Consider the following 16,961-nt stretch of genomic DNA (forward strand, 5'->3'; position numbering starts at 1 on the left):
TCGAAGGTCACCGGTTTTTGCATACAATTTTTATAGTGGTATCATTTTTAAAGCACGCTGCGTACAAAAATAGACACCATTCTTGTTTTTACTGTTTTAAATTTTTAGTATTTATTGAAAAACTTTTAATATCACGGAATCAAATTCGTGTATGATGTTAAAAGAGTTCTAATTTAACTTTTATCGTTATAACTGGCAAAAACGATAATTGATTTATTTCGCTTAGTTGAAGTATTTAGAGCATATTTTCTCTATTCTTTACAGTATTTAAATCTGAATCGGTAATGGATGTTAATAAAACAATATAATACTGTGTGCAAGTTTCCTGTATCCCGAATCGCTTTATATTGGTATCGCAAGAATTGTTTTATATAGTTTTTCTGACGCATTTCAATCCGAAAATGCCTCTATAGTAAAGCGCAATATTCTATTAAAATTAATCTTATCTAGAAAGACGAACAAAAGAAGTCCGCCGACATCGTAACGTTCATAATAAAAAAAAGAGTGTCTCTTTGTTCCTTACTAAGTGAAGAGTTTATTGAAAACTCTTATCCTTTTATGGAACAATACCCAGTTCGAACATTCGAAAGAGGAAAAGGTAGGGAGGAGGATCTCAGGAGTGCGTCAAAATAAATTCCTGTTGGTTTTCTGCCTGCCTTCTACCCATTGATCAGAATGAAATTAAGTTTCGTTGCGATGCTTTTTGGGGTAGGAGTAAGTTCTCCCCAACCCCGTTTTACCTTTCTGACTTGACGGAAGCCAAACCCCTCTTTTGTACATATAGAGAAGGGGGTGTCTCAAGACATTATCTTTCCCATTTTCCGGATGAATTCATTCAGTCGCATGGAAGACTGGAAAAAAAAAAGAAAAAGAAAACAGGGAAGGCAAGGAGAAAGACACGAGAGTTCCATTGGATGTAAAGGGCGCGAAAATTGGAAATGCCCGAGGCTGCGTTATTGCCTGTCGAATATAATGTGACAGGCCGCCCAGAAGGTCGCGGTTACAGTCGTGGTCAATCTTTGGGTTTGGTTAATTTCAGATGACAGTAATGGAGTACTTATTTTGTCAGGACGTCCTTCCAGGAGAGGTTATTTACGAAATAGAATGTCAAGCGAAGGTTTATGGCCTAATCAGGATTCAATTTTAGAGTTTCAAAAAGTTTCAGATAATTAAAAAAATTTATCAATGAGAAGCTGTGACATAAAACGATGGCCATAAGGAAATAATTGCACTTGTTCAATATACATTTCTTTTTTACGTTGAGTAGAAAAACAAGAGGCGCTTTCATTAACGTTTACTTGTTTGAGAATCTCGGTCCGACTGTGGTGATATCTTAACGTGAATAAAATAGCATAATATTGATATTAATTACATTTTAAAAAATTTTACGTTAATGACAGAAAGTTGTAATTATTTAATTTTTTTCCAGCCTTCCCTTGGTTTTGGTCGATCTGAGTCATATATCAAGTTGGAACAGTTAGGAGAGGGTTCATACGCAACCGTTTTCAAAGGATTCAGCGAGTAAGTATATTTTAGTTTAATTTTTTTTATAATCTTTAACATATGAGGGATATTACTAGTGTGCGATGTCTTTAAAAAATGCTCCATTATTGCTCTTAATATTGGCTAAATAGGTAACAAAATCTACCAAAGTTATAACTGTTTGAATTTATGGAGTCTGGCCTTTATGATCTCCATATTAAATATTAAATGCATGTCTAAATATTAAAGTTTTTTTTTTTAAATGTAGTTCACAATGAAGAATTAACTTGTTTGCTTTTCCATCATTTTAACTACAAAAATATTCACTTTAATAAACTCCGAAGAACACGAACGTATAAGAACGCCAGAGAATAAGAACGAAATACAAGCGAAGCAGCTGAAAGTGAGAAAGTTCTGCGTCACAATTACAGTTAATCTGATGCTTAAGTAGAAATAATAATACAGCTATCAAGGAAAAATTAAAAAATAAAAATTATACAGCCTGAGAAATTAATTAATTAATTAAAAAGTGTTTCCATTTTGTTGTTGCCAATCCGCTACAAATTTGTTATTTTAAGCCAACTAGCAGTCGCCTCGTTGTTTGGTAGATTTTCATCGAGACGAAATTATTTAAAATATTATTATTCAAAACTCAGTCAGTTTTATTTGTAAAAGAGTGGAGTTTTTTTCCTTTTAAACGAACTAGAATATTTTATTAAATATGAGTGATGGTACAAAAGAGTTGAATAAAAATTAAAATTTTTAACGAAGTACATTTAATTTATTTAAAAAAACAGAATACATAATTATGTTATTTAGAGCAGTTTAAAATTTTGGAATTGTATGTGTATCTCTTATAGTTCACCAATCACCTATGGGTATCACGATTAGAGTTGACATCGCGCGCGCGCGTGTGTGTGTGTGTGTGTGTGTGTAAGAGAGAGAGAGAGAGTTGGCATTATGTAGACTAATCTTGTTTTATTCGGATGAGAAATATAATAAATAATATTTTAAAAACAAACAGTCCTGAAAAGCACATTTAGAAACTTATTAGTTTATATTTACCTATTAGGAATTTCGCATAATTATTAATATGTTAAAAGTGATGCAAAAATTTAAAAGAAATGCAGGAAAATGAAAACTTATTCAGAATCTGAAAAAAGAAGAAAGGAAAAAGAAAACGTTATGACTTTCTTTGCAAGCTGTGCATTGATTCTAAATTTATCAAACTGCTTATAATATATGCATAGAAGCGTTTTTATACGTTGAAGAAATTTAAGCCATTTTCTCTAAAGTGTATTTTTATTTTTTCCAATTAAAAACTTATTTTCGAGACAATAGATGACTGATAAAATAAAACAACCGCAGTGTAGATAGAAAAACACATTTCAAAAATAGTAATGGATACTTTTAGAAATATTCCATTCTATTAAGATCGCATTTATTGCTCTTATAAGCATTTATTTCCGGTAAAACACCATGAAATTCTTCTAAAGAAGAGAGAAAATATGATCTACTTCAATATAATTTCGCCCAAACATATCTGTAGAGTTGATGATAAAGTATGCATTTTTAAAATTTCATTTTTACGAGCATTCTTTGGTAAGCTCCCGAAATTGTTGAGTTTTCCTATAAGAAAAGGCATAAAATAAAATTTTATTCCTCGCTTTCTTTTATTTGAATGTAAGACCCACGCTGATATGTGTGAACAGATAGCATAACAGCCGTAAAATCTCCATATATTTCAATCAAAAGGCCTTTTTATTGAAGTGGACGTAAAAGTTTTCCCTGAGCAGCATATGGGAAGCAGTTGATCTTATATGATGTCAATAAACTCTCACTACTGACAAATGCAAAATCGTAAAAATATTTATCCCTCAGAAAGCAAAAGCTCGGCGAAAGTCTTGGGAGTTTTATATGCAAAATGTATTTATTTGCCTTTCAGGAGAAAAGCGAATAGGTTTATTGTACTCGAGATTTAAATATTTCTATCGAAAAAACAAGGATTAATTATTTAATTATAATTTTTGACAGAAAATAGTTTTTCTGAATATTAAATTTTTAATTAATTTTATATGCAAAATATATTTGACTTGCGGTAAAAAAAGCGAATGAATACATTGTACTCGATATCTAAATATTTCTATTGAAAAAGTACGAATTAAATATTCTATTATAATTTTTGAAAAAAAGTTTTTCTGATTTATAAATTTTTAATAAATTTTATCTGCAAAGTGTATTTGCCTTACAGAATAAGAGCAAATTGATATACTGCATTCGAGATCCAAATATTTTTCTATCGAAAAAGCACGAATTAAATATTCTATTGCAATTCTTGACAGAAATGAGTTTTCTTAATAATAAATTTTTATAATCTGAAATAAATAAAAGAATGTCTTCTATTAAGTAATTAAAGATAATTAAGTAATAAGAACCTGAAGCTCGGGACATAGTAACATGATAGTGTTTTAGACTTAATTCTTCTATATATATTATTTTTAATATATATTACTTACTTATAAGTGCGTCAGGTGCACAGAAGGAAAGATTATTTAATATCGTTCAATGTGAAGTCATGTAAACACAATTAATAAAACAATAAAAAGTGTTTTTGCAAAATATGATTAAAAATATTTAACAAATTTAGACAATGGAATAAAATCAATACCACTGAAAGCGTTTAAAGCGATATAAAAATTTTTGATCAGTGCTCTAAATTTATAGAAATAAAATATTTACATTTTGATTTCTTCATGTCACAATGAAAAGATAATTGTACACCAAGTAATATTAACAATGAAAGCCACATTAAAATATTAGCCATAAAAGAATAAACAATATGGATGGGGAAGATGATTATAAAGATGAACTGAGAACAATATTTTTTGAACTATATATCATTTTCTATCTTTAGACTTAATGTAGGTTTGATAATATTGCAGACTAATTTAAATTTCTCTTAAATAAATGAAAAAATCATACTTGAGATTGCTTATTTAAAAAAACTGTTATTTATTCGTTTTGAGGAATATGAATTTTTAACTATACTAAATATATATAAATTAAGTAACATAAGGATATTGCTTAACGATATTGCGTACGGAAAAATCCATCCGTTTGGTGTACAGTGAAAAAAAAATCCTAAAGTTAGAAATAACTGCACAAAAACACTAATACGCAGCAGCAAACATAATTACATATAGAGGCAAATAGCTTTAAATTAGCTCTTTGAGCACTTGTAACCACTGCAAGTGCTCAAAGAAAAAGAATCTACAGATTTACTCTCTAAAGACAGACTTCATTCAATTTAAATTCTGCTCTTAACAACAACTCTAAACAACTGCTCTTCTCGTCCGTACGCCTCTGATTTAATAGCTCCCATGACCAGGCGTCAGATGTTCTTGAACAAACTCGGAACTCGAGTCCTAATGCAGATATCGTCAAAATTCTCAAATATTCGGGAACATTTATTTACATTAACAAATTCGACATCAAATGGTCTTTAAGTTTGTCGCTAATACAGAGGGTCTTTAACTCAACCTCTTTTCAATGTCTATTATGTTGTCTGCAAAATTCTCTTCCTTGTTAGGGGATTAATTATTACTAAAAGGTCATTTTAGTAACATTATAGATATTGAAAGACAATAAACATGGAAGTACAACAATTTCAAAAGTTTTTAATGATTATACCATTAAAAATATTAAGCTTCTCAAATGTTTTAAATCTACTTGTTTGAAAACAAAATGTGAATTACTTTTAATCTGATTGCTTCTGAAAATGTATATACAAATAAAATATCAGTCAGGCCATCTAATGATATTTTTTAGTGCTTTTTAGATTTTAAATTTTTATACATTAATAGCTGTCCTGAATTTGCGCTGCTTTTTGAGAAGTTAGATTTTTTTTGGTTCTTTGGAATGATTTTAAATTATGTTTTACCAAAGATATTGTGATATCCGAAAATTGCATTTCAAAAAAAAGGAAGAAAGAAAGAATATTCGAATATTTCAGTTGTAGAAAAGTTATGCCCTAAAATAAATTTTCCTGTTTTTGCAACATTTCACTGAAGACTATTTGGGGGCCGTTCACTTTATGCAGTTGAAAAATTTCATTGCTTCAAGTAAAATTGCAATTTCACACACAAAAAATGTCACTGCATTTCACTTTTCTCTTTAAACACTTGAAACGAAGTTGTTTAGAGCAATCGTTTTAAAAATATATTATTAAATAAAATTGATATTTTTCATATTTGTAATCAGTGTTCATTTCTTTAAAGAGTTTCACTTTAAAGTTTTTCATGTGCTTATTGTCGTCATTCGACGGAAAGCAGTAAAAGCGTTAGGTGCGATTGTATATGACTACGGCGAGTACTAATTCATAATATGAGAAGAGTATTTTAACAACAATTATGAATTAGTACTCGCCGTAGTCGTATACAATCGCCCATAATAGCACACATTTATGATTTTCAGTCCTTTTAAAGATATTTTATTTTAAAATTGAGCTTTGAGTAAAGAATTCGGAACTTCTTTTATATGGCTGAAATGCATTGAGTCGATTTAATAATCGCAATTAAGAGTAGTGTCTTGAAATGGCATATACGAAAACTCAATATTCTAGAAATATTATTTGTGAGGAAAAAATGATGAATTTTATCACAACAAACAATAAACTTAATATTAAAAAAATCAATGAAAATTAAACGTTAAATTTAGCATTAGTTTTAAATAACTCTTCATTAAATTTGAGATGGTTTAATGAAGTCGTAATTACATCAACAATTTCTCTTCTTTGTTATTATCTGGTATGCATACAATTTAAATTTTGTTTAATATATTATACGCGCTATCTGTGAAAGTGAAAAAACAGGATAGTGATAGAAGCGCTCACTCGCATATTCATATCAATAAATAGTGGTATTTGCAGTCATGCAATGAGAAGGTAGCAGCATGATAAACTTTAATCTATATATTTATATAATTTAGCACAACTTGGTGCATAGATAAACCTATTTTATAGATAATCCATCATTGTCATGGTGAAAAACAAATAAAACTTTCATAAGAAAAAATGGTGATTACTCTCTTATGAAAGAATCCTCGCCTATCAGCCATTTTCTTATTAGAATGAAAAATATACATTCTCTATTTCCTGCCTGACTGCCAATCTCCCTCCCCCTCCAAACTTTCTTTCCAAAACTAATTAGTTTATCATAAAACTGCAACTTGGACTCAAATGCCATTGGTTAATGATATAGGCAATTGTGACCAAGCTTATCTGCAACAAGACGAAACTAATGTGGAAATAATGAGATGAACTGTACCTATTTCGATATTTTGATTTGAGAAAATATTTAGTGATTGACAAACTTATTCATTCCTATGATTATTATGTGCAAATAAATCTCTTCAATATTTTTTTAATAAGACCTAAATATCTTTATTTATTTCAAACTAACATATGCAAAAAAATTTTGACTTTTTCATCAAAAATAGATGTTGATATTTTATATAGGATGCCTTCGAAAAATGTGAATTCAATGAGAATACGTGAGTCGAAAAAGTCTGGAAATCTCTGTTTTAATTTTTCAGCCAACATGGCTTGATTGTAATGGTGTAATTGTGACATTATTCATCACAGTTACGCCATGGACAAACACCAACTTACGCCATGCACGACTATGCTTATCAGCATGGCGTAGTTGTGAGTTTCCAATTTTATTTCATGAATCAGCTGTGATAAATCTTTTATTTTTCTTCTAAAATTCATTCTTAATCTCAAACTTCAAAAACCAATAAAAATATATGTAGCATTAATTGATGATAAATTAAAAGACATGCATTTTAAAACAGTTATTCATGAAATCTGAATGAAATGTTTGAAATTAAACTTATTTTGAACGATTCTTTTGTTTAACAAATAATGAAGAATCTAAAAGAATTCCTGTGAAAATTTCTGAGCATCTGATATTTATCTTTTTGACCTCAGCTGAGTTCCCGAAGCTCAAGAATCTCTTGTTTGCTACTTTTGATTAGCATTGTAAGCTCCTTTTAAAGTATTTGTAAACGTAATTCATTGTCTGATGAAACATTGGTATACTTTTATACATCATATGCTCTGATTTGTGATAATTATAAAGCATCATGGTCGATTCTGCCTCTCATATTCTGGAAATAAATTATTAATCTTTGACAGCACTTTATAATATGTTTATAGAATATAATCGCTTTTTAAAGGTTTTTTACACTGCATCAAAAAATGATGAATTACAATCGTTTCTCATAGCAATGTTTTTTGGGCTCACCAAGTTTGACAAATCCACAGAAAAGCTCATGGCATAAACTGAAATGGGACAGAGCTTGACAGATTTCAGAAGATCAGAGTGACTTACCGGCTGGCTTTTACTGACTCCTGGTCGGTCCCTCATGACCGACGTGATGAAAAGAATAATGTGGCTACTGACCAACCAGCCGGAAGGCAAGATTTCCCGCCTGCAGGTCATTGATTATGCATGCAGCGTCTGGATGGAAATTTTCCGGTCAGCTCCCGAACTCTACACAATGGGCCTTCTATGCCCACAAAAATTGGAAGACTTCCCTTCACCGATGCCAAGGAAAAGACCATCTCGATTTCCACCAGACGTGAGAATGGGTGGTACTTGTTTCTTCTGCTTTCACGCCATTCGCATTTTTTTCTGCAAAATCGACTGTAAACGAGAATTGTTTTGGAGGTGAAATGTTGGTTTCAAAATACAGGATGGCCATAAAAAATAACTTTTCATGTTTGGAAGCCTCTGCAGCTGAAACTAATAAACGAAACGAAAAAAAAATCGCATACTTCTTTGTGTGGAAGGTACGGGGAGATGAATACTGCCTCCCCCTAAAAAATAGAGTGTTGAGAGTCTTCGATGCAATATTTTTCCTAGAAGGAATTCAGCATATTGAAATTGTTGCAGGTGGGTCTTGTAACCATAATGCTGATTAATAAGGGATTATTTATTTTTAATTTTATATTGTAGGGAATTTATCCATTTATTTGGTATCACTTCAAAATTAAAAGAATTTTTAAAATCATTCCTTTCTTATAACTATTAACCCATTTTCGGTTACAGCAGCTCTAAATATTCTCATGTCAGTAACTTTTGATGCTAATTTATAGAAAGAACAGCAAAAATTCTGGCAAGCCAATGGATATTGTTTCCCCCAAACATTTCTCGCATACTGTGTCAAAAAATGTTGTCATACCTCCCCGCGTAGAAATTAATAGACCTTGGAAAGGCTGTAAATGCTTTACCTGGCATCGACGAAGAATAATTACTGAATATAGATATTTGACGCGAGTCTAGAATTTTGATGAATCTGTCAAGCGAATATGTATTTTAAATGCCTTTTGACACGAAATTGTAGCTGTAGTGTTGTCGTCATCGTGTCTATGCATACAGTGCTAGTGCAAAAGATTAGAGTCCTCCAAAAGCCTTGGTGACAAGATCTGCAAGTTCTGGAGCCCGATGGCTATGGAGGATTTCGATTGGGGGTGCTCCAAGCTGAAAGAGGGAACCGATAATGGCCTGTCAGTCAAAAACATGATCTGGAGTTAGTTGCGAATGGGGACAGTACTTGCAGGTGGGATAGGATTTCATATTGGTTCGTGAGATCTTCATGCCTTTGAAATGTCCAGTACGTAGCCTAGCTATTGTAGAGGAAAGGTTTCTTGGGCAGTTTAGATCGGGGATTGTTGCCTTGCTAAGATGCTGGGTGTAGATCCTTCGCCTTGTAGCTGTAGTCACAAAATCATATGACAAATTTCATATATTTATGTCAATGTGCTTTAGAGTTATAGTGTTTACGTATTTGTGAAAGTAAAGACCGACAGATGGTCAACGCCTCGACGGATTTGGTTTTAAATTTGATGCATATCTACATTATTGATATTACATCTGTGTAACAAATTTTATCTGTCTATATCACTTCGTCTTATAGTGATTGTGTGAACTTAAGATTAAACTGTCAACAGACAGGCTATTTCAGAATGGATTTCGTTCAAAATTTGAGAGAATTCTGTATATACATCCATATAGTTTAAAGCGATTTTGAGTTATGTATACAGACAGGCATAATTTTAACATTGTTTTTCCATTTCTGGGAGGTTTGAAACGTGAAACGTGACTCATCAAAATCTCAAATTTAGTTTTTTTCTCTATACTTCATAAACGAGAAAGTAAAAATGAAACAGAAATTGTTATGACTTACTGATATCGAAAAACCCGAAGCAGAGCATTTCATGTATAGCGTATTATCGCTGTGATTTTTCTTTCCTTTTGCTTTTCATTACCATGATTTTGTTTCGTATGTTATTTATCGATTGTATGAATATACTTTTCAGTTAATCATACAATAATAATTAAGTATAATCATACATAATATAATCATATTAATGTGACAGCAACAACAAAAAAATAACTGAATAGACCTTTATGAAACAAGTAATACTTGAAGTCAAAATCCCAAATATATCCTTAATAAAAATACCTTATATTTATAGATTTGGGTTGTTCTGTATAATTTTTTAACAGCACTTATTAACGTGATTGAAAGACCAAAACAAGATTTCAAGATGATAAAACTAATTGAGAGGCAAAACTTTATGAATCAGTGATTAAATGTAAGGTAAAGAATTACTATAAAATATATTTGCAACCAAAATTTCTGATTGTCGATATTGATTACTCTGCCAATATCAAATTATCAGTATTTATAGAATCATTCTCCAGAATTGAAACATACATTTCAAGTTGAATTTATGATTTTTTTTTTCTCTTTGGTAAATTCTATTTAGCAGAAAGAAAATCATTAAAAAATTCTTCACTCATGTTCTGTTTTTTCCTATTTCCATCCAATATATATTAATGAAGCTGAAACGTAAGATTTGAAATCTGAAATTTTAATTTCACAGCAGATTAACTTTTATACGCCTTATTTATATCATGCGTGTAGATACATATTTCTTTTTTCAAAAGATGAAATAAATTTAATGATTTATTAAATAAGATCAAGCTTTTCTTTAATTAATTTTTCTTGTTTGAATTTTAATTTCAACTCAAATACAGATTTATTCATTTGAAACTACAGTTTTTTTTTAACGTTTAATATCCTGTGTAGTGTTCTAATTAAAATCTGTAAAATGAAAATGTTGAGGAACGCCATTTTTTTTTCTTTATTTACCTTTTAATCTGAATAATCATTCGTGTTGATTTGTTGTCATCTCTACATTAATTCAATAACCCTTATTTTTACATTTTTTTTTTCTATTTGCTTCGACAAAGATAGCAAATACTCTTAAACAAAATTTATTTAATGGAAATTGATATTTTTGGCGCCGCATGTCTTGGAGTTTTCTACCTTTTGATATAAATATTTAATATAATACAGAAATCCTCTAAGGTATACATGTACCAAATTTAATAGCTGTATGTCAAATGACCTGGTCTGTAGAGCGCCAACACACACACACACACACAGCTTTATTATAAGTATAAATTACTATATTTTCTCTATATTACGTATACGAAAAAGTAAAAAAATTCTGTTCATTGTAAATATCATAGAAATAAATCATGTTAAATCATCTCCGTAAACGGGTAAGCAAATGTGTATTTGCTCAATTCAGTTACCTGTTGGCAACAGAGGTATGTTACTTTTCTGCATCCAGTCGTCATCATTTATGTCGATTAGCATATCATTTATGCCATCCAGTCATTTAATATATGCAAATAGATTGATGTCATTTGAAGTTACTTAAAGAGCATATTATCGTTTGCTTCTGATAGGAGAGTGGTATAGTTTTTACCTTTTTATCAAATAATGCTTTAAGGAGTGTTAAATGCACAATTATTTTGTGTCAATATCATCTCCCTTTCGCACTGGTCATCCATAATCCTATTGATTTCACAATCGTTGCGCCAGCTCAAAGAATCTCATTTAATCCAGCTGTATTTGGAAACCAATATTCAATAAGAAATCAAGTAAAAAATGTATCCTCTCGATTTTAATAATTTACTTGGAGAAGAGAAGAGAAAAGAAATAAACCATGGTAAAAAGAAATGTCCTGATTTCTGACCAGAGCAACCTTAAACCTCCTTTTTCCCTCAAAAATCAACCGGACAGCGTTCTACTTTGTTAAACAGCCCCTCTAACATTCTGACTGTCACATTTACAAACCACTTTGACAAAACCCAGGGGCATAAACACAAAAAATGTGTGTACCAGAACTTGCCAAGAAAGAAACGTGACGCTAAATCACCGTCCATTTTGGACACGACAACTAAACGAATGCGTGTTTGCCGACTGTCTGGAATGGAAGATATTCCGCCCAATAGCTGCCCACATCTTTGCATTCATTACGTCGAAAATCGAAGTCGTTAGTGACAGCAGTTGCACGTGAGAAGTTACGTTCATCCTCCTTTATAACCCCGTTTAGGCAGAACGTGGAGATTCTCACGTTTCGAGGCTTTACGGTGGATCGTACGTTTCTAACGGTATCTCCCTGAGTGTGACTCCCGCCCAAATTTATGAATGGTTGTCGTAAAGTAGGCGATATGGAGCTGGGTGTTACGGTTGAGTGGAGAGCCGTGTTTCTTATGCGCTTGAGAAGAGTTCGTAAATTTTCTTTTGTGTGTGTATTTTTTGAAAAGTTGAGGTCTTTAGGTACGTGTGATAAAAAAATGTTAGGCTCCGATTTTTTTTTTTTTTTAAAAATAGTATCGGTTTTATTTTGAAGATGTGATGTCATGTATTTTAGTTTTCTTTCGACTATATGGTACACCATTTTTAATATCTTTGTGTGATGTAGAAATTTCCCAGAAATAACTAGAAAAAATTGCTTTAAAGTTATTGTTAATTAGTGACCTCAGGCGACCAACTAATTGGCTTAGATTATATGTTATATTTGATTTTAACTGAATCTTTCAGGTTACTTAAGGTTTCATGTCCATGATTCCGCCAAATTATCTGGCCATAATACCGTAAAAAAAGAAACTAGATAAAATTGCTTTAATTTTATTAAGTAGTCACTTAATGTGGCCATCTAGTTCGCTTAAAATATTGGTTATATTTGATTTCAGATAAATTGTTTAGGTATAACTTCATGTCTATGATTCCACCGAATTGTCTGACTTTAATACCGTGAGGAAGGAACTAGGTAAAAATGCTTTAATATTATTGTTAGTCACTTTAGGCTATCAACTGGTTCTTTGAGAATATCGGTTATATTTTATTTCAGATAAATTGTTTAACTTCATGTCTATGATTCCACCGAATTGTCTGACTTTAATACCGTGAGGAAGGAACTAGGTAAAAATGCTTTAATATTATTGTTAGTCACTTCAGGCTATCAACTGGTTCTTTGAGAATATCGGTTATATTTGATTTCAGATAAATTGTTTAGGTATAACTTCATGTCCATGATTCCGCCGAATTGTTAGACATTAATATCAGGTTGATTTAACTATCTCTTTTACTGTGAACATAAACTCTTTTAATGATGGAAGCCCCAAAACATCATAGCGCTACTAGAACCGGTATTAATATCCATTTTCTGAATTTCGGAATATTGTAGCTTCACTTTTCGTTTTATTTATCCTGTGAAGTACACAGATATTAAGCATGGTCCTTCTTCTTTAGCTCTCGGAAATGGTAGAAAATCACATGATTAAATATTGGATGAAACAATTAAAACGGTTCGAATTTTAAGACAACAGCGTTGCTAAAATGTTGAAATTGTCGAAATTGAGAAAAACGTCGCACAACTAATAAATTGATATCATCAGATAGAATTTTTTTTTCAAATATTATAGCGGCATAACATTTTTATTTGAGCATATATATTTTTGGAAATTATCGCGAAAAAACGCAAATATTCAGTTTAAATTTTAGTCGATTAAAATTTTAAAAAACCGATCCATGGTACACATTTTCAACTTCCAAAGGATTTATGTGACAATTTTTTTTAGTTGCAAGTCAACTAAAACGCCTTCTAACCTGTAGGGTGTTAACACCCAAGGACACATTCACTTTTATTATTAATAGAGATTAATGAAGTTTTTTGAAGCATTAAATTAGTATGTACATTTTTTAAAGTTTAATTCTTAAGTTATATGAAGCAAAATAAGTTAGACTGTGAGATTTTAGGAAAATGACTTGGCCTTATTTTGAAGATATAAAAGTTGCCGAAAGTACTTTATTATATGCATCATTATTAATGTCTAAATTTTGTGTGATGTAAAAGTTGACGAAAATAGGGAGGTAGAGATGCTTTAATCTTATTGTGAGTTAATGAACCTTCTTGAAGCTGAAAATTGAGTTTATCAGACAAAGAAAGCATTGGCAAATGATCCAGATGGAAAATTCTAAAAATGGTACAATTAAAGGCATAACGTTCCCAAATAAAATGGTTTTGCAGTGTGAAAAATAAATGAATAATAATAATTTCGTATTTTGCTTTGTGAATATTTATCGAAGATATTTATATATCTTAAATCTAATCTTACTCTTAGATATCTTAAGTGTTTTCCTACCAAAAAATTACGCTTTTTCTAAAAGAAGATAATAATTGACTCTGAATACGGAAGTTCATAATATTAAAAACTATCAGCTGTTGGTGAGCAGTTTATTCACCAAGAATATTAAGGGCGTTTAATTCAATCTAATTTCCTTTTCATAATTTGATGTCCATAATTCCGTAAAATAAATATTTTTGAATACCACATTTTGAGTGATTTTAAAGCCGAGTTATTTCACCTATTGTCTTTATTGTATGCTTGAATCTGCTGAATGTGATCGAACTCCATATCATTTTAATACTATTAAAAACGTAAGATTTCAAGCAATCTATTTATAATTGCACATTATCTTTGACGGTAATGCTCTCTCGTATGATAACTTACGATATTTCGAGTAAACTACGAAGATCATAAAAAGAATATTTCTCTTTAACGTTAAAAAATGGAAATATTTATAGAAAAATGGAAAAATCACGCCATTAAATATTTGACGAAATAAACAACAACTTTGCAACAATGAAATTTATTTTTGAAACCTATGCAATATATATGATTTATTTAATTAATTCAACGTGCGTTCGGTAAAACTGCCTCTTTTTCAGCAGGTTCATGCTCCGAGTGAAGGGATAAATATCCTTAATGCTTTGCAACATTCTTTGAAAGATACCTAAATTTCCCTTTCTAAGTCTACACGTGACAAAGATATCACTATCAAAATTTCATTGTAAAACCATTGAAGGGGAAAATTTTAGTCTCTTGTGTCGCGATGAAGACTGACGTTTTTCTTACTTCCTTATCTTTGTACATAAATTATACCTCCCGTGCTGAAATGAATCAAAGCTTTAAAATTTCAAACGTTTCTTCATCTCAGCCATGCAACTGCTAAAATATGTTTAGATATAGTTTAGAAAATTTTCTGATTTCAATAGATCTTGTCAGGACAACTAAATTAATATCCCCAATTTTTCTTTAATTAAAATTATTTTCATTAAATAAAATTCTTATTGAAAAATTTAAAAACATTCGTGTTGAGGTGACCTTCTACTTTAATTAAAATTCTAATTGAAAATTCAGAAGTCTGGCTGAGGTGACCTTCTTTCCAAAATGTATTTGTATCAAATCTGCTAGTTTTGAGTCAAGCTGTCTGGACTGTAAAGTAACAAAACCCACATTCTTCTTCATTAGTTGTACAGATTAAAATTAAATCACATTTCAACCTCTCTTTTTTTATTAATATCTTATTTCATTGGCGAAATATGTAATGTATTGAATAGCATAGATAAAGGAACTTTCAATGATGAATGAATTGTGTAATTAGCTGAGGTGGTAAAAGTGCACAGAAGGAAATTGTCTTCTTTTTTAGTTGAATTATAAAAAGCCCTCTACACTCGAGTTACATGAAAAGGAAACCTTCAACTAGTTAGCTTAATGTTTATATCCAAGTTTTCTCTAATGTATGTCGCAATAAAAAAAAACTGAAAAAGAGGATGATCATTGACAAATGCATGAAAAATTCTTTCGTTCTGTTTGCAGTCATTTGACCTCATATTTAATAAAATAGAATGGTTTCCGAAATGCAATTAAATTACTGAAAAACTGTTGCATGTAATTTCTTTCTTACTTGATATCCTTAATTAGAAATCGTATATAAAGTTGATCGCATCTTTGAAATGAACTGTGGTTTAACAATTTGTTGAAAGGTGTTAGTAGTGTGTGTGTGTGTGTGTGTGTGTGTGTGTGTGTGTGTGTGTGTGTGTGTGTGTGTGTGTGTGTGTGTGTGTGTGTGTGTGTGTGTGTGTGTGTGTGTGTGTGTGTGTTCATTCGCTCGTTCTGACTAGTGATTGTTACAGTCATTTGAAACATTGCAAAAACACCATGGCTGTTTAATATTTTTATAATAAACCATTTGAATTACCAGTGGTAATTAATTTGTAGGTGCAAATATATGTAATGAAAAATTCCTGAGAGTAATGTTGTGAAGTAAAAAGTGAGTAAACAAGTAAAAAGTTGAACGTCACCAGGTCATTATTATTGCAAGCATATCATTTACTTAAAAACCGCCCTAAATAAAAAAATAAAGTAAAATAGTGTTGCTTTTTCAATTTTTTAGATCTATATATGCATTTAGGTTGTATTTTTTTTTAATGTTAATTGCTTATAATTTTGCTGTTTCATGCCGCAATTGATGAAATATTGCATTGGGATAGTTAAAATTTAAAAAAAAAATAAACATAAATTAAGTAGCAAATTATAAGATCTTATTCAAAGATCCCATGTGTACAATGTGTAGTTCATTTTGTAACTTTTAATTGTATTCAGAACACTTTTTAGAACAGGAGCATCGAAAAAAACCCTCAAAACTCTTTAACATTTACATATTCTATAATTCGATATAAAATCCATTTTATATAAAAGCCTTAACGTTTTCACTTGCATTTTTCATTCACTTTAAAGTTTCATCTTCTATACATTGTTTCAAAATTACCTCATGCCATTACCTTTCTTTTTCTTCTCCCAGATTGAATAACAAAGTTGTGGCTCTCAAAGAAATCCGCCTTCAGCCAGAAGAGGGCGCTCCTTTCACGGCCATCCGAGAAGGTAATCGATGAGTTCACCTTTCAATTCCAACCCTTCCCCCACCCCCTTTCCTAGGGCCCCAAAGAAGTCTTCCAGGACATCGTCGTCCAAAGTTTCCGCCGAAGAAGTATTCTGGTGACAGGTCATTTAGAATGGTCGTCGAGACCGATTTCCGTGTCGTGACGAAAATGACGAAGGGCCTTATCAATTGCCTTCAGACACCCTTTGACTGGTGAAACATAAGTTAGAAGAAACTAGAGAAGAAATTCTTTTGTGACAGTTATAAAGTGGGGTACTTTAGAGTCTGCACTTAATTTCGCAGCCAGGCTGATAATTTTATTTAAT

At 31.0% G+C, this 16,961-nt stretch overlaps 1 protein-coding gene across 5 annotated transcripts in view; it reads left to right on the forward strand.

Moving 5' to 3' along the window:
- LOC129983687 (cyclin-dependent kinase 14-like) overlaps window positions 1-16,961 on the forward strand; it is a 162,622-nt gene that overhangs the window by 116,309 nt on the left and 29,352 nt on the right. For all 5 annotated transcript variants that reach the window (XM_056093272.1, XM_056093275.1, XM_056093271.1 and 2 more), the window contains exons 6-7: window positions 1,430-1,521; window positions 16,558-16,637. In XM_056093272.1, coding sequence (XP_055949247.1) covers window positions 1,430-1,521; window positions 16,558-16,637 — 172 coding nt within the window. The remainder of the gene's footprint in view (window positions 1-1,429; window positions 1,522-16,557; window positions 16,638-16,961) is intronic.

The sequence above is a fragment of the Argiope bruennichi genome, chromosome 9 (genome assembly GCF_947563725.1).
Source record: "Argiope bruennichi chromosome 9, qqArgBrue1.1, whole genome shotgun sequence".
NCBI classification, from domain to species: domain Eukaryota; kingdom Metazoa; phylum Arthropoda; class Arachnida; order Araneae; family Araneidae; genus Argiope; species Argiope bruennichi.